Source organism: Diabrotica virgifera, chromosome 6 (assembly GCF_917563875.1).
Source record: "Diabrotica virgifera virgifera chromosome 6, PGI_DIABVI_V3a".
Taxonomy (NCBI): Eukaryota; Metazoa; Arthropoda; class Insecta; order Coleoptera; family Chrysomelidae; genus Diabrotica; species Diabrotica virgifera.
Window position 1 is genome coordinate 255407597 of NC_065448.1, and position 18978 is coordinate 255426574.

The 18978-nt window shown below is 32.0% G+C and overlaps 3 protein-coding genes across 4 annotated transcripts in view; 1 reads left to right on the forward strand and 2 right to left on the reverse strand.

Moving 5' to 3' along the window:
* Window positions 1–509: 509 nt before the first annotated feature.
* On the reverse strand, window positions 510–4643 carry LOC114331546 (26S proteasome non-ATPase regulatory subunit 10). The gene is made up of 3 exons (XM_028281143.2): window positions 4424–4643; window positions 2801–3046; window positions 510–874 (listed from the first exon to the last, which is right to left on the reverse strand). The coding sequence occupies exons 1-3, from the start codon at window positions 4523–4525 to the stop codon at window positions 551–553; spliced, it is 672 nt and encodes a 223-aa protein (XP_028136944.1). The 5' UTR covers window positions 4526–4643; the 3' UTR covers window positions 510–550.
* Window positions 4644–4762: 119 nt separating this feature from the next.
* LOC114331534 (vam6/Vps39-like protein) overlaps window positions 4763–18978 on the forward strand; it is a 34052-nt gene continuing 19836 nt past the window's right edge. The window contains exons 1-4 of one of the 2 annotated variants that reach the window (XM_050653939.1): window positions 4763–4971; window positions 5291–5461; window positions 6425–6525; window positions 12060–12263. In XM_050653939.1, the coding sequence (XP_050509896.1) occupies window positions 5332–5461; window positions 6425–6525; window positions 12060–12263 (435 nt within the window). In that variant the 5' untranslated portion in view covers window positions 4763–4971; window positions 5291–5331. Of the gene's footprint in view, window positions 4972–5022; window positions 5194–5290; window positions 5462–6424; window positions 6526–12059; window positions 12264–18978 lie in introns of those variants that run through there. The other variant, XM_050653938.1, reaches the window with a different exon arrangement.
* Window positions 15396–17039, reverse strand: LOC114331545 (uncharacterized). The gene has a single exon (XM_028281142.2). The coding sequence runs from the start codon at window positions 16960–16962 to the stop codon at window positions 15565–15567; it is 1398 nt and encodes a 465-aa protein (XP_028136943.1). The 5' UTR covers window positions 16963–17039; the 3' UTR covers window positions 15396–15564.

Genomic DNA, 18978 nt, shown 5'->3' on the forward strand with positions numbered 1-18978 from the left:
TTAATAGCTATTAATCCCTCTGGCACAACAATCACAAAATTCACCACGGAAACAAACTAAAGAGATAAACAGTAATGTACCATCTTCTTGTTCTACAGCAATCGAGATCCCAAATATTTGTATTAAAAACTCTACTAAAGTTTATGATGATTCTCAACCAATTCAGTTTATTAATTGTACTATTACTAATTTTAATGTTTTTAACAAATAAAGTTGTTCATTAAAAATCTTAAATTAATTAATTTGTCGTAGATAAAGTAGAGTATACTACTCGCAATAATGGCTCTCATTCCCTCGGAATGTTACTCCCTCGCCGCTAACGCGGCTCGGTTCGTAAATATTCCTCGGGAATAATAGCCATCATTATTGACTCGTGGTATAATCTACTATTGTAAGTTGACACAGTTTAGGAGTTGGCATAGTTTTTTGCAAGTCGAAGATAATCGCAACTTTGCTAGCATGCAATTACACTTAGATAAAATGAACATTAAGATGATAAGGAAAAATACTTTAATCTTAAAATAAAACTTTATTAATCTTATATAATCATCTAACACTTTGCGTTACTTTTTAGAAGCCTAGCTAAAACTGGTGTACACAAATCCAAACACGACTTATCCTCCCTATTTTTGATTTCAACATCAGCTCTATGGTCAACTAACATAACAGCTGCTTCTTTTCTATCCTCCTCACAAGCATAATGAAGGGGAGTATTACCATAAATATCCTTAACATTTACTTTAATGTCACTACTAGACAGTAAAAGTCCTAGAACGGACAGGAGACCCTTAGAGGCTGCTCGGTGCAGTGGAGTGCTGCCTCTTTCATCCTTAATGTTGACGTCAGCCCCTTTTTCAAGTAATAGGGCACAGATCTAAAAGAAATAAATCATATGTATTATAGAGAAAAAACAACAGAATTTAAAGTTATTTTATTTTTTTATTTAGTTATTAAGCTCAACAGGTCTTGTAGGCCTACAGCTAAAATGCTTACAGTGCTAATTACATTTTATTTTAACCTTATAAATTTTATTTTATTACACTTTAGTCTTTTTATACAGTCCTTCTCCACCTCCCTTCATCTCCTTCTGTCCAATGCAAGTTCTTTCCATTTCTCAATGTTACTTTTCTTCAGATCTTTGTACACACTGTCCTTTCATCTTTTCCTTGGCCTGCTATCCTTCTCTTTTGTATTGGTCTTTGTGAGAGTACCATTTTTGGCATTCTTTTACTTCCCCTATATCTTATTCTCTGTGCTTTAATAGACATCCAGATCGTTGGTTCTTTATATAGTTTTTCCAATTCTTTATTGGTTCTTCTTCTCCACTGACCTTCTATTTTCACACCTCCATATATTGCTCTTTGCATTTTCTCTTCCATCTTTCTAAAAGTTCTGTTTCTGATTTTCTCAGTACCCATGTTTCACATGCATATGTTACTATAGGTCTGATAACAGTCTTATAAATTCTGATTTTTGTTTTTCTTGATATGTAAGTATTTGGATTTCATTAATGTGCGTAATGCTCCATACTTTTTATTTCCTTTAACTATTCTTGCCTTTATCTCCCCTTCCTCATGACTATTTTCACCTATTTTGGCTTCCAGGTAATTAATTTCTTTGGCTCTTTTGAACGAGTATCTTCTTTCTCCAACTATTTGTACTATGATGTTATTTTCTTTTTCATTTTGGACCTCTCCCTCTCCCATTATCATAAACCTTTTTTTTTTCTTGATTTATTTTAAGTCCCAATTTTTTGCTTCTGTTATGTTTTTCATTAACTTTTGCAGTTCTTTCTTGCTTGTTAGAATTTAAAGTTAGTAATCATAAAAATATGATACTTGAATACAATAGGGCTTTTCATTCACAGTCATTTGATTCGAGCTTCTGTCATGTGTCACATAATATTAATATATCTACGTCATATGTTATTGGTATATATCAATGATACAAACCAAAGACGTATGACGTAGATATATTAATATTATGTGACACATGACCGAAGCTCGAAACAAATGACAATCGATGAAAAGCCCTATACCCATAATTTTTTAAATTACTTTTAAAAGTTTTCAACTTGTCCAGTTTGTTGATATGGAAATATCTTTTGGTCATTTTTAACTATTTTCGAAATAAAAAATATATTTATTCAATAACTTTTATGTTTTGAAAGTATAATTTGTATTGTACAGGGTGAGTCATAAAGAGTTGGTCAAATTACAACTGTATATTCTTCTTCTTCTTCCTTTGCAAGCCAATGAAAAGCAATTTGCTTGTTCATAGGCACGTTGTTGCCTCTATGGAAGATTGTCACTCCATCTCTTGCCTCTTCCACCACTTGGTTATTAGTCCCTTGCTATTTTAACGACTATTGATGTGATTGATCCTTTCTGAACAATACTTTGTACAAGGAGTGGACACTAAATAGAAAAAAAAAAAGAAATGGCTGACACAATAGTTCTTAAAATAGCAAGAGACAAATCGCCACTTAGTAGAAGTATCAGCCAACCACTTAAGAGATCGGGTAACAATAATCTTCCATAGAGGCAACAACTAGCAAAATTGCTTGTCCATTGGCTTGTAAAGGAAGAAGAAGAATATACAGTTACAATTTCATTCACTCTTTATGACTCACCCCATACAGTGCTGATTCTACTGTCAAAACCAATGTAAATATGAAATTTTTGACCCAGAGTTATATAAAAGCTACTTACTCTAAAACTCAAAAAAATTTTAACAATCTATTAAAAGAAACTTGGTTTTAAAGGTTATACAATTTTGTTATTTATAAGCAGAAATTTACCTCGGTCCAACCTTTGGAGGCTGCATACTGAAGTGATGAATGACCCTGTGCATTTTTATGATTGACATCATCACATTTTTTTAATAACAATTTGACAACTTCGGTATGGCCAGCCGATGAAGCTAATATTAATGGTGTCATATCTGTATCATCCGAGGGGTTCACAGAAGATCCAAGTTCCAGTAAATGAGTAACAAGCTTTACATTTCCGCTGAGAACTGCCCAATGAATTAGAAGCCTTTTACTCTAAAAAAGTATGTAAAATAAGTATAAATCAAATGTTTTGTACCTGAGTATCATTTACTATTGACTTATTAACACCTTGGCAGCCTTACGAAACAAATATACCTCGCATTACTCCAATGGTTGGCTGTGTTGACTGTGTCATACCTTGGCATAACGCAAGGTTCACTACAAGACATATATGCCTTGTAACGCAATGTAAGTTTATAAGTACATATTTCTAAAAGTAGGCAAAGTGTTAATCAGTATAGATTATAGACTTAATCGATATTATCGACTTAATGCAGTCTGACTGCATTTAAACCAACAAACTGTCAATACTGATGGAATAGGGCTTTTCATCGATTGTCATTTGTTTCGAGCTTCCGTCATGTGTCACATAATATTAATATATCTACGTCATATGTCTTTGGTTTGTATCATTGGTATATGCCAATATCGTATGACATAGATATATTAATATTATGTGACACGTGACAGAAGCTCGAAACAAATGACTGTGAATGAAAAGCCCTATGGGCATGAAGCTAATTTAATGCGGCCAGAATGAGAGAGCGTAGTCAGGGAAGGATGGAAGATAATCGCCATCTTTCGTAAACAAAAAAAATTAATAGTGGTAGTCAGGGTTGCCAGATTGAGGTATTTTCCCACAATTTTGGAGTAATTTGAAAGCGTCTAAGGGAATTTTTCTAAGCAGAAATGGTTTGGGGATTTGGGGGGGGGGAATTATGGGGGATTTTAAAGGGTCATGGTAAATTAAATTTGCGAATATACATAGAACTGTATATTATACTCTCATAAAATCGAAGACGATAGGACCTATGAATTATTTCCAGGGCCCTCTGTTGATAAGTAGTATAATTTTGGCTTACTGTTCTCTACATTTGACTACTAATTTATTAAAATGCCACAAAAATTTAAATTTAGGGGATTTGGGCTTCAATTTGAGGGAATATCAGTTTCTAATTGGGGGATTTATAAAATCACATCTGGCAACTTTGGTGGTAGTTGTAGCAAATTTTCCCTGACAAATTCGCTGTCTCTCTAGGACCTCTCGCTTGTATGTTGGCCACAATCTCGCTTCACTGTTTGAATGGGACGGGGCCATTCCATCAGTATTGTCAGTTTCTTGATTTAAACATCCAAGATAAGCTGACATGGGTTCTATATTCAACACGGAAACTGGAAAGAATTAGAAATTGTACCCACCATATAACCAAAATAAATATATACATTTGTTTAACATGTTAAAAGGACATCAAGAGAACCAGAAATTTAGCTGATACAATATTTTAGATATGCACTGGGCAGAGATTGGGTATTATAAAAGTTCGTCTAGATAGTAACGTTAGATTAAATTATACAAATAATTAAACTTACAGAGTCTGGTGCTTTTATAATTAGTGGATCCTCTTCAATCTTTTGGGAAACATATTCAAAATCTCCCTTATGTGCAGCGTCGTATATTGAACCAGATGCCATTATGAACTGGTGTGAAAATGAAAAATCTTAAAAATACTACTTTTAAATTAAAATGTTTTTAAAAATGACTTTCAAATTTTAAAAACAAAGTTAAAACACAGTTTTTGTCTGTTCCTACATAGAGTTCCTGTCAACACGAGTTGATACGTTCGTTTTGATCAACGGTTATGGAATATTTTTAACTTCTTATCTCTTACTTTGTATTCTACATCATCACAATATATTCGGAAATATCTGTATCTCAATAGTAAATCAATTGTGAATGAACTTAATATAGATGTATGATGGGTGTATGTAAATCAATGAGGGATTATACTGTTTTTTATTTAAACAAATTAATGGAAATATTTTTGGATACGGACTACGTATTACGTTAAGCTGAACACTCACCACTCACTAATCAGAAGAAAACGTATCAGCATCAGAACCAAGTGTCAAAATAAAGGGTAAGGAAACGAACGAAGTTATGTCAAATGAGATAGATGTATTTAAGGTTAGGTATTCAATATTTTGACATTTAATTGTTTTTATGATAAGTGTTAAACAAGGTAACAAGTTACTTCTAAGCTAAGTTATTTTGATTTGATAACATTTAAAAATGCACGAAGCATATCAAGTTTCGTCTTTATTAAAAGTTACACACCAAGTTGAATCAATAGCAGCTTATGGTAAGTTAATACAAAATGAAAGAATTTAATTTTGAAGTTGTACTTCTTTATGCTCAATTGGAAAACATGTTGGGAGTGAACTTTTAATCTGTTGTAGATGATAATCTACTTGTTGGTACAAGGCAGGGCCATTTATGCATGTACAGTGTGCTTCGTAATGATGATAGCTGCGAAGTGCAATTGATGAGATATAATAAATCGTTTAGCAAAAAGCCAGTTCAACAGTTGGAAGTCATTCAAGACCAGAATTTACTTGTTAGTCTTTCAGGTAAGTACTTAGTAGCAGCACAGTAGTAGTGATGGGGTTCTTGAATACCATGAATCGACAAGTATTCAATTCATGAAGGTTCTCAAGATATCTCAAGCACTTAAACCAAAGTAGGTATTCGAATACCAGCTGAAGAATAGGTCCTTATATTATTAAGGTATTGGGTATCAGTACCTACTGGAGTGTCAGAAGCTATTTTTAAACATGGTTGCCCCAGAAGTTAACTTTATAAACATATTTTTGGAGGTCAAATAATATAGGAATAAACTAAGATAATGAATATTTCAGATACAAAAAACAAATATGACTGCACAAATTTATTTTTAACAGGATTCCCTATTCAACAAAGAAAACATGCTTATTCTCAAGATCATCAAAATGACCAATAATTCAGCTTATCACATTTCTGTAAATATATTTGGGTGATGTGAGAGCCATTAACGAATATAAACATTAAACAAATCAGGAATTGATAAATTTAAAATAGTATTTATTTCATGATAGTATCCATAGTTCACAAATGTGGCCTAGAGGTAACAAAGTACTAAACTCCAATAAGGTACCACAAAATGTTTTTTATTAAATTGTTCAATCTTAAAAAAGGACACTTTTGGCTCAACACGAGCCATCATCAGCAAATACAGGAGCAAAACAACAAAGAACTGACCCATCAGGAAGGAGAAAGAATCGATTGGTTCAAATAAAAATTGTACTACACAAACATTCTTAAATTAAGTTTTTTAAACAATATACAGTGTGTTTTATGTATTTATTTATTAAGTATTTATTTTTTAAATCAACTTTAATAATGAATACAGTTCTCATTCTTGTTAAAGTTCTCTATTCTTAGAAGTTCTCGAGTGCTGAGTTCTCGATCCTTGAAAGTATTCGATTCTGCCCATCACTGCTTAATACTATTGTTGAAATATTATACTTTCTCCTGCTCATTTATTAATTTTTCAGATAATTTGATACAAGTTCACGATCTAAGTGCTATTCATTTCACCACTCTACACCAAGTGCAAAAATCCAAAGGAGCCACAGTTTTTACTATTAATATTATGGTATGGTATGACTTTAATATTTCATTGTGCTTAACTTTAGACTTTGGAAGACAAAGGATTATTTATAAATTCTGGAACTCGGAGGTAAAATATGATATATATATATATATATGATATAAAATATATATGATATAAAATATATATGATATAAAATAATCTTCATGTTGACATGGTGTTCTTTTGAATAAGTTCCTTTAATCCACTTTTTTTATTAGTTGGATTATACAAATTGGTTATATATTATCATTAAAGTATGATCATATTGTCTTTCAAACAATTATGGGATATATCAGAATTTTATAACATTCTAAGTGCTCTAACTTTGTTTCAAACACACACTAAACACAGTTGCTTGAAATGACATAGTGTGGTTTACCTTTTACCTCCGAGGTTCAGAATTAAAACATTTAATTAGGATATAACATTTTCATTTTTTAAATTATTCACTGGGCATTCTCTGATTTCCAATGAGAATTCTGCAGTAGAATCTTTAGCAGAGTGTGGCAGATATCGCAGCACTTATTCTGTAGTCTGTAGCTATGGTAGGTGGAATGTTTCCACTTAGATACAAAAGAGAAAAGGAATACCAGATGCTAGTTGAGAGTTTATTATATAGCAGGTCCGTCCCGTCGAATTACCAAGGAATTGTAGCTGGGTATCAGTATTTTATCTAAATTTTAATATTAAAAAAAATTTGAAAATTGCTATAGAAGCTGGAATTTTAATTTCATCTAAAGAAGTTATTTATTGTGTGCAAATTACGACACTTTTTTATGTTTAAATAATAATCGCATTATTTTAAAAGTATACTTATTTGTTAATATCATTTCTATTCACCTAAACTCTCATTAAAATTTTTTTAATACCACCAATGGCAGCTAATCTGGAAAGCTCAACGTAGGTGGCGCTCGTGTAGTGGGAGGTCACGTCAACTTACGCCAAGATTCAAATCAATCTATTACTAAGTAAATATTGCTATAGTAAGTTAAATATTTATTCATAAAAATTCATTCTGCAGTCAGGACCCCAACAACTGAAAAAAACTACATATAACTTGATAAATGTATCCTTTATAAATATATTGGATATAAATAGGTATCCAATGAAATTTCTCAAAACCATATTTATATATAATTAATATCAAGCTACTTAGGTACCTAGATATTCTACAGTATACTCTCTCTATAACTAACACATGTACAGTTGAGTTTGGGAATCTTTACCCGTGCGTCATCATTTAAAGCATACGAGATAAGTCGATGATAAGTCGGAAATGAAATTTACTATGTAAATGTGCTAAAACCGTCCACCTTTCATTAAAATTGACTTACTAGATTTTGCATAATAATTTTGCAATCTAAACTTTTTTTTAAAAATTAAAAATTTTTAAAATTGTGCACAACAAAAACTGGAACATACAAAGATTTGTCAATTTTTTTTACATATAAAGAAGTACTCCACCTATCTAATGCACTTTACAGAATTGAAATCGGATTATTTAAGCAGCCTCAGCAATGTTTTAAAGTTATAAACAATTTTTTGGCTTATAAACAAATTAGTGCTGGGTCCAGGAGGGGGTGCTACGGGCTCCTTTATTTAGATGAACTTACCCAAGTTTTTTTATGTATTTTGACCCGTAGAACACGAATTTTTTGGGTAACTGTTGATCCGGATGTTGATAAGATTGTTATAAACAAAGAACTTGAGGAATTACATAACAGCGATTTTTCGCAAAATATAACATTTTTTGCATTTCTTGGGTAATTCTAAGCAAAAAATGTTTTTACAAGTTTTTTCGTAAGACGCATAGTTTTCGACATAACCGCGGTTGAACTTTCAAAAAATCGAAAAATTGCAATTTTTGAACGAGAATAACTTTTGATTAAAAAATAAAATAGCAATTCTGCTGACAGCATTTGGAAATTTAAGTCAAATTATCATCATCATAAGTGGCTCGACAATCCGTTGTGGATCTTGGCCTGCTCACAAAAAAGTCGCCACTCCTGTCGATTCCTGGCAAGTTCCTTCCATTGTCCTCTGGTTTTGAAAATGTTAATCTCTTAGTGTATTCGTGATCTGACATCCTACCAATGTGTCCAGCCCATCTAAGTCTCTGCACTTTAACGAATTTCATAATATCTGGATCGGTGTATAACTGATATAGTTCAAAGTTGTATCTTCGACGCCATAGCCCATTTTCATTTACTGCCCCAAAAATCTTTCTAAGAATTTTTCTCTCAAAAATACCAAGAAGTCTTTCATCACTTTGAGATAGGGTCCATGTTTCAGCTCCATATATCAAAACCGGTCTTATTAAGGTCTTGTATATATTGAGCTTTACTGCACGTTTTATATTTTTATTTTTTAAAGGTTTATGGAGACCGTGAACAGTTCTGTTTGCTATTGCTATGCGTCTTTTTATTTCGTCGCTTGTCGTGTTTATTGAGTTTACTAGCGATCCAAGATATGTGAATTCCTTGACTTGCTGAAAGGTGTGATTGTTAATTTGAATTCTCTGTTATTTTATCGGGTCTGATATTTCGGGAGGTTTTAGAAACCAACATATATTTGGTTTTTTCCTCGTTTACCACAAGTCCTAATTCAAGTGCCGCGTCCGCAAGCCTTGTAAAACACTGCACCATGTCTCTCATACTTCTGCCCACTATAACTATATCGTCAGCGAATGCGAGAATTTGCGTCGATCTATTAAAAATAGTTCCATTCATTCTAATATTTGATTGTCTGACTGCCTTTTCCAAGGCAATATTAAAGAGGAGACATGCCAGCGCGTCTCCCTGTCTTAGACCATTATTAACGTCAAAGAACGTAGAGTTTTCTCCTTGAATTCTAACGCACGAGCTTACGTTTTGCATTGTTAGTTGGGTCAACTTAACTAACTTAGGTGGGATCCCAAAGTCTATCATTGCATTATATAATGCACTTCTTTTAACACTGTCATAGGCTGCTTTGAAGTCGACGAAGATATGGTGGGTATCTATGTTATATTCTAGTGACTTTTCTTGAATCTACCTATGTGCTTGAATCTGATGTATAGTTGACTTTCCAGCAGTAAATCCGCATTGGTGTTGACCTACAATGTCCTTTGTAAAATGTTTAAGTCTTTCAAAGTCTTTTTTTAGATGGACTTACCTAAGTTTTTTTTATGTATTTTGACCCGTAGAACACGAATTTTTTGGGTAACAGTTGATCCGGATGTCGATAAGATTGTTATAAACAAAGAACTTGGGGAATTACATAAGATCGATTTTTCGCAAAATAAAACATGTTTTTGTATTTCTTGGGTAATTCTAAGCAAAAAATGTTTTTATAAGTTTTTTTGTAGGATGCATAGTTTTCAAGATAAACGTGTTGGAACATTCAAAAAATCGAAAAATTGCAATTTTTGAACGAGAATAACTTTTGAATAAAAAATAAAATAGCAATTCTGCTGACAGCATTTGAAAGTTTAAGTCAAATTATACCGGTTTTAATTATTTGCATTGCTAACAATTTTTTTTTTATTATTAAACAAAGCTATTTGTTTATAAGCCAAAAAATTGTTTATAATTTTAAAACATTGCTGAGGCCCCTTAAATAATCCGATTTTAATTCTGGAAAGTGTATTAGATAGGTAGAGCACCTCTTTATATGTAAAAAAATTAGCCAACTTCTAATGGTCTTCTTTTTGTTCAGAATGATTTTAAAAAATTTGAACTTTTTTAAAAACATTTATATTGCAAATTTATTATGCAAAATCTATTAGGTCTATTTTAATGAAATTTGGTACACCATTTAAGTAAGTTATAAGAATTTTCTAAGCGAATTACTAAGGTTTTAAGTGCCACCAAAGTGGTTAAGAAACATTGACTATCAACAGGCGTATTTAGCCCCCTTATTTTATATTCAATTATCTTTATTTTATTTCTCTACGACTTTGTTCCAAAACGAACCGTTTTAAAGTTATAAGCAAAGAAAGCAGAAAAAAATCGATATTTTTCGAAATTTTTAAATATTTTAATTTTTTTATTAATGTTCCGGGCATATTTGAGAAGGAGCATAAATCAATTATTATTACTGAAAGTGTCACCTAACTTTATCTGCAAAAATCCGAATGCCACCTCTCACATCCAAAAATACACGTTTTTTTACAGATTAGTCCTGGTCTATGAATGTTTTATCTATTTTTACAGTAAGTACACTCCTGGGCAAAAAAATGGGACACCTTAAAAATGGGTCATTTTTGATGTCTCGAATCTCCTAAACCTGTTGTCCGATTTTAGTGATTTTTTCAATATGTTATAGTCTTATTCTCCAAGAATATGGGTGTAGTAATACTGTTGCTGAACATGTAAATGTCATTGTATACCGGGTGTAACAATAATACTATGTTTTTTCCTGAAAGTTCTTAACACCCTGTGGAATATTCTAGCATTTAAAAAATATTGAAATTAAAACTCAATTGTAGCCTTAGCCTTTCTTAACATTCTGCTTTTTGACACATTCACTTATGTTGGATAATAAAAAAGTTAGGTACTTTGACAACTAGCCATGTTCTTCATCAATACAGGGGGTTTCTAAATAAGTGCAACAAACTTTAAGGGTTAATTCTGCATGAAAAAATAATGACAGTTTGCGTTATAAACATATGTCCGCAATTGCTTCGTTTCCGAGATACGGGATGTTGAATTTTTTCTTACAAACTGATGATTTATTTATTGCTCTAAAACCAGTTGCGATATGCAAATGAAATTTGGTAGCTTTTAAGAGGTAGTTATTTCACATTTTTTGACATACAACTAAAAATTTTATATTCGCCATTGGCGTGCATACACATACAGGTAATATGACCGGGTAATATGACCCGTATGCACGCCAATGGTGAATATAAAATACATAATTGTACGTCAAAAAATGCGCAATGACTGCCTCTTAAAACCCACCAAATTTCATTTGCATATCTTAACCGGTTTTAGAGCAATAAATAAATCGTCAGTGTGTAAGAAAAAATTGAACACCCGGTATCTCGGAAACGAAGCATTTGCAGACATATGTTTATAAATCAAACGATCATTATTTTTTCATGCAGAATTACCTCTTAAAGTTTGTCGCACTTATTTAGAAACACCCTATATTGATGAAAAACATGGCTACTTGTCAAAGTACCTAACTTTATCATTATCCAACATAAGTGAATGAGTCAAAAAGCAGAAGGTTAAGAGAGACTAGGACGACAACTGAGTTTAAATTTCAATATTTTTTAAATGCTAGAATATTCCACAGGGTGTTACGAACTTTCAGAAAAAAAACACAGTATTATTGTTACACCCGGTATACAATGACATTTATTTTTTCAGCAACACTATTACAACATCCATATTCTTAGAGAATAAGGCTATAACATATTAAAAAAATCACTAAAATCGGACAACAGGTTTAGGAGATTCGAGACATCAAAAATGACCCATTTTTAAGGTGTCCCGGTTTTTTTTGGCCAGGAGTGTATAATATTAACTAATACATTTTTCTACTCTTAGAAAGAGCAATCAATGACTGGCGAGGTAGTTACTTTAGTTCGTATGGCGGTTGCTGTGAAAAGAAAAATACAACTGTACTATTTAAAAAATAATGAATTTTTGCAATTAATGGACGACATAAATTTAAATGATATACCAAAATCTATGGTTTGGTGTCAAGAAGCTATTTGTATTGGCTACAAAGGAGAATATGCCCTTTTGGAAGTAAGTTGTAGAGTTAATTTTTTTTTAAATTGTTTTTTAAAATATTATGCGTTTGTGTTACTGTCAAAATTATTATAAAAAATCGTTGTTGTCCTGCAAAAACTGTGAAATACCATTTTGCCTAATAGAACGTTCTTTATTGGTAAAATATTACAAAACCTCTAAATTTTAAAGAACCGCTTGAATTGACATGAAATTTGGCATACACATAGCTAACAAGTCAAAGAAAAAAGTGATATTGTGCCGATGTGTGCTTTTTCCCCGGGGGTGGTTTTCACCCCCTTTTGGGGGTGAAAAATTATTCGTCCAAAGTAAGTCCGGAAATGGATAAACTGACTAATTTTAAGTAACTTTTGTTCTATAGAGTTTTTTCACTAAGTCAATACTTTTCGAGTTATTTGCCAGTGAATATGTTCATTTTTTCAACAAAATAACCACGCTTTTAGACGGTTTTTCGCAAATAACTCAAATAGTAAGTATTTTGTCGAAAAGACATTCTTAGCAAAAATATAGCCTGTAAAAAATTTAAAAATATGGTGTATATATCACGTCTCTATGCCTAGTCGAAGCAGCGTTATAGCTAATTAAAAATAGGTTCATATTCGTCAAATTCCAAATGGAATACTTTAACGTGAAATAACCAAAAATTAAGCACATTTCGGGGAAAACTCATTACAACTTATTTAAAGTGTTTAAAAAAGCTTCATTTTTGTTTTATAAAAAAATTTCTACCATCAAAATTAAACAAGTTACGCTCAAAATAAAGTTAGCCCCTTTTTTTTTGGTAAAAAAATCGGAAAAATCACCCCGTAATTAGTATCTCAAATGAACTTAATCGTTACGACTTCACAAGTTTCTTGACTCGTGTATGTATTGTTTATATGATCTGTAAGTTTCATTGGTTCAAAGTTCTTATTTTTGAAAGGGCTGTAGTTAAAAGGGGTTGAACGAGTCACTGATCACGAATGTGTGCAAATTTAGCAACACCAAATCTTAATCAATTTTTGTCTAACAGAAAAACAAAAAAATACATGGCATTCAGAAAAGCAATGCTGACTTTTTTTGTTTTTCGAGATGTTTGGTATCTCTAAAAATTTTTAAGTTATATTGAAAAAAAGCATATTTTTCAAAATTAAAATTTTTAAAAATTTTACTTTGAAACCACATTTTTTTAAAAATAAGCACTTTGAATCGATGAAACTTACAGTCATATAAACACAACATAAGTAAAACAATTTGTGGAGCGGTAACGATTAATTTCATTTAAGTTGTTAATTAGGGGGTGGTCTTCCCGATTTTTTTGCCAATACAAAAGGGACCAACTTTATTTTGAGCGTAACTTGCTTAAATTTAATAAAAACTTTTTATAAAAACAGAAATAAAGTTTTTTTTAAACACTTTCAAAAAGTTATAATGGGTTTTTCCCAAAAAGTGCTCAATTTTTTGGATATTTCACTTCGAAATATTCTATTTGAAATTTGGTGAATATGAATATATTTTTCATTGGCTATAACTCTGGTTCTACGAGATCCAGAGACCTAACGCGTACACCATTTTTTTTACTTTTTTACAGGCTATATTTTTGCTAAGAACGTTTTTTCGACAAAATACTTACTTTTTGTGTTATTTGCGAAAAACCTTCTAAAAGTGTAGTTATTTTGTTGAAAAATGAACATATTCACTCGCAAATAACTCGAAAAGTGTTGACTTGGCGAAAAAGCTCTATAGAACAAAAGTTATAATTTTAACTATTTATAATGGGAAATAAGCCACAATATTATTAAAAAATGATTTTTATTAACGTTATATTATTAATATTATTTATAATTTAAACAAAATTATAGTAAAGTCAGAATTTGGTATTAATTTTGAGAGTAATTTAAATGTAAGACCAAATACTTACGATGTCGGGATAGTATCACGAGGTTTTTCCTGGTTTTCCCTCGTGATTTACTATAAGATGTCTAACGCGAGAATTTTAATGTCACCGTTGCATGTGGTTGTCTTTTTAAAGACAGATCACATGCTATGATTTTTTTGTGACGGATATTCTTGAGTTGGGGTTGATTTCATGTAATCGAATGAACTATCTTTCAGTAAAGTCGTCCCAGGAACGCAACTCATAAATATTGGCAATATCATTTTAAAGTCTTCTACTTTAAAATGTATCATAATATGTATCTGAATTGCCGATATAAATGAGTCAAATTAAATAAATCATTAGAAGAACTTTTTTTACTAAGCAACAACATTTTTGTTTCTGTTAGTAGTATTTTGTATTTTGACAACGGCACCCGATTTGGGCGTCGAAACGTTAATAAAAATCATTTTTTAATAATATTGTGGCTTATTTCCCATTATAAATAGTTAAAATTGTAAAAATGCCACAAGAAAATAGCTTCAGAACAACATTAACAAAAGTTACTTAAAATTAGTCAGTTTATCCGTTTCCGGACTTATTTTGGACATATATTTTTTCACCCCCTAGAGGTGAAAGTCGCCCCCAGGGCAAAAGCACACATCGGCACAATATCACTTTTTTTCTTTGACATGTAAACTATGCGTATGCCAAATTTCATGTCAATCCAAGCGGTTCTTTAAAATTTAGAGCAAAAACCGTGAAAGAATGTACTATAAATAATAATTTATGTATGTATGTCCTTAGTGCCCGTATTTATACGTTATTGTTTGTACATTAAGGACGTAGGCTCAAAATTTCATGCCAGTGTGTTTTAAGTGCATTCATTTTTTGTCGAATTCTGAGAAAACTAATAAGTATTTTTGAAAAATTTAAACATAGAGTGAAAGATTAGATATATTATTACCGAGGGCCGAAATTCCCTTAAAATAACCAAAAAGTTCGTTTTGAATGAAATAGTTGAAATTAAAAATCACACTAATTTTTTTCTTTTTTTCACCCCTGTAACTTATTAAAATAAATATAAAAGCTTTCAGGGACTTTCGGCCCTCGGCAATAATGTTATTCTTTTATTCTGTGTTTGAATTTTTCAAAAATACTAATTAGTTTTCTCAGGATTCGAAAAAAAATAATGCATTGGTTCGAGATTTTGTACCTGCCCCTTAATTGAAAGAAGAAAAGTTCTGTCATAGTTTTTTTGTTGAAAAAAAAAATTTAACATGTAGGTATATTTATTTAACAGTTAGAATAAAATGACATACTATAAGTTTTAACATTCGAAAAAATTTTATAAAATGTCTTATCGACCAAATAAATAAAATTAAAACTGTTGAAAAAATAAAATGTTGAAATACGAGATAAAATGAAAATAATAAGTAGCGATTAAGTGATCTGATGGTATTCATAGGTAGTAGGTAAACGGGGATAGCAAGCGCTTTCGCAATCAAACAGGACCTTCATATCGACTGTGATATCTGTTTTCTTCCTGCGTTTTATTTGCTGTTTAAACTCTTCATCTAACGTGATCAAAAAGTTTAATGGGGCACAAGCCAGAGGACATCTTACTTTAACGTGCACGCGAAATCCCAAATAAGGGATTCCGTATAATGTGTTATGTTCTGGTATATCTTCTTGAATTATGTCTTCATCGAAAAACTCATCGACTTCGATCTGCGGTTCCTGATCTAGGCCTTCTTCTTCACCGAATTTTTGAATATAAGCACCATCATTCATCACTCCATAATAAAAAAAGTTGTTTCCAATATCACCGTAACCCGTGTAGCTATTATTCCCAGGCTTTCTCGTTTTAATAAAAAACGTGTCTGGTATGTACCCTAACTCGCGTTCATATTGATATTGTTGCAAAAACATTTCGTTATGAGCCTGTACAATTCTTCTAAGTCTCATGTGCATCATACGTATGTGTTGGCACCAATCTGAGGATTTTGCAGACTCTACTGGAAAAGATACAAACCATGAATTTTGGAAATAGTAGTAATATTCTCCAGCAAAGTAATCTCTACCTACGATGTGTTCATGTACTATCGTTTTTTTTACGAACTTTGTACAATCAACTAGGTCTACTATTTTGCAGCCAATTTGTTTTTTAATTAGTGGTTCTTCCACTACCTTATCGAAATGTACGCAAAAACTCTTCGTCATTCGCAATATCATTGTTATCTCACGAGGAAGATCGTAGTCTCTTATCACAGCCGAGGCATAAAGTAAATATGGACAGTGTAAAAATTTATCCATAAAGGTAAAATATACATCAATTAATTTGCCAGCAAAAACGCAAGATTTGGTAGTTCTGTAATAGTCATTGTACACATATCTCCAAACGGTAGCAACCACTATATCATACTGTGTTTTTAAAATCTCTAACATACTCAACAGTTTTAAGACACACTTAACTTCCATATCATCATCAGCGCGTTGTAACGACTGTTCAGTGGTTAACGTTAGATTGGTGATCGTTTTGCCAATTTTTTTAAAACAAGTATTTAAAATACCTTCAGCTATTTCTTTAAATCTGTGATTGACTAAACGTACGTTTTCGCTCAAATCACTTTTAGACACATTTTTAAAAATGACGCTCAAAATTTCGTCTGGAAGACATAAAATGGATAGCTTTCTTTTGTGTGTAGAAATGTGGGGTGCTTTCGTATACTCTTCTCCTCCGTTTTCAAGTTTCCTTCTTTTGGACCGTGTATAATATCCGATATGCTTTTTATTATAATTATTATCACTCCCAATATTAATATCTTCCTTATCTTCCATGTGGGTTTGTCGAAATTGCGGTTAAAAATTAAACGGCTTTTTAATTAAAATTATTGTGTTCAAATCTGACAGTTTTTAATTTCTGTCAACCTTGATGTATATACAATCTTTACTCTTTATGTATACACTCGTAGGCACAAAATTCCGCCAGTAAAAATTTTTTATTAATAAGTTTGACAATGTATATCTTTATTATTTGTACTCCGATATTCAACATTCTTGCATCAGTTTGTAAGTATGTACATGTATTGCTATAGTTTGTTATTATTCCGGTAACAAAATTTTTTTGCTTAAATAACAATATACGGGGGTGAATGGAAGCGTTGTGTTTTCTCCTATCTTTAAAACATTCTGTTCATTTTTCATGAAATTCAGTTGGTTTTGTTTCATACTCCTTTCGTAGGTATTATCTTCTTCCATTGACTGTTCCGAGGTGCATCTCGGGAGAGCCAATTGTAGTGGTTAGAATCCTGACTGCAAATAGTGAAGAAACTAAGAGTGCGAATTTTGTCATGAAATTTGGCATGCTGGGTTATAATAATATTTGGAACTTTTTCAAATAACTTTTCCGATATCTCTATTTCGAAGCAAAATATCTAATATTCGCCATCTTGGTGGATTCGGAAAAAACTGGAATATCTAGGCCACATAATGAGAGGAGAAAAGTACTCCCTGTTAAGACTCATAATCCAAGGAAAACTGTCGGAAAAGAGAAATGTGGGACGTAGGAGGATTTCCTAGTTGCGAAATTTAAGGGAGTGGTATGGGTGCAGTTCAATACAGTTGTTCAGAGCTGCAGCCAACAAAGTTAAGATTGCTGTGATGGTAGCCAACCTCCGAAAGGAGACGGTATTGCAAGAAGAAGAAGTGGATTCGCAGTAGACCGCGTTTAAAATTTAAATTTCAGTTGACTATCATAAAAGATGTGAACCATCGACCTGTATGATTGCAAAATCTAAAATCAATATTTATTTTGATAGTCGAAATATAGGGGCGTCTTCATCTTAAATGCTACACACTGTATCTATCTACCTAATCAGCCCTAAACATCAATCTCCTTGGATATAGGCCTCCTCTTCCTTCTTCCATGCCTCTCTATTTTGGACAATTTGCATCCATTTTGACCCGGCGCATTTCTTCAGATCACCTGACCGTCGCATTTATGGCCTTCCCATTTTTCGTTTGTGGTTCCACAAACCATCCTTCTACCTTAGTGTGTGTCCGGAGAACTTCCATGTTGAGATGTCTTTCACTTTGGTTTTGTTACGGATCCATTCGTTTCTTTTCCTGTCTGATAGTTTAATGTTCAACATTTGTCTTTCCATGTATTTTTCTGTCTTTGGCTATTTTTTCCATATTTTTCTTTATAAACGTCAATTTCTGAGAGAAATATATGAAGACAGGGAGTATACATTATACATGGAATGAAGACTTAGTTTTTAGGTATACATGTATTTTCTGTTCTTTAGAATATGTATGTATAAGACAATTTTCCGAATGATGCACAGGCCAATCTTATTCTTCTCTTTATTTCTTCGGTCTGATTTTCTTTAGTTAATCTTGTGATTTATCCTAGATATATCTCTACTCTTTTACGTGTTGTATTCTTGTTTGTGCCACTGTAACTATTAGTTCTTCTTGTTGATTGGTCGTGGTTTTTGTTTTACTGTAATTCATCTTCAGTCATGTCTTTGTCGATTCTCTATCTAATTCTTCCACCATTTTTTTAATTCTTCACTTTTTTCTGTTATTAATATAATGTCATCAGCATATCGTAAGTGCCATATACTCAAGCCATCCCAGCGTAGTTCTTTGAACACATCTCGCGCTTGGTTGAAATGCATATTACCGTCAAAGACAGAGTTTCCAATCAAATAGAAGAAAAACTGGTGTTACGGATGCAGTTAAAAGAATTATAACACTGAAATGGAAATTGGCAGGCCATGTTGCCAGAGTCATATTATATGGAAGATGAACCAAGAAAATTTTAGAATCGAGACCTAGATACGATGTTTG

What these genes read in the sequence shown, in the direction of transcription:
- LOC114331545 (XM_028281142.2), bottom strand. Translation starts at nt 16,962, where the DNA reads ATGGAAGATAAGGAAGATATTAATATTGGGAGTGATAATAATTATAAT.
- LOC114331546 (XM_028281143.2), bottom strand. Translation starts at nt 4,525, where the DNA reads ATGGCATCTGGTTCAATATACGACGCTGCACATAAGGGAGATTTTGAA. An exon ending in TTATAAAAGCACCAGACTCT is followed by an intron (nt 3,047 to 4,423) that starts GTAAGTTTAATT and finishes ATACTTTTTTAG; the next exon opens with AGTAAAAGGCTTCTAATTCA. An exon ending in CCTCCAAAGGTTGGACCGAG is followed by an intron (nt 875 to 2,800) that starts GTAAATTTCTGC and finishes TATTTCTTTTAG; the next exon opens with ATCTGTGCCCTATTACTTGA.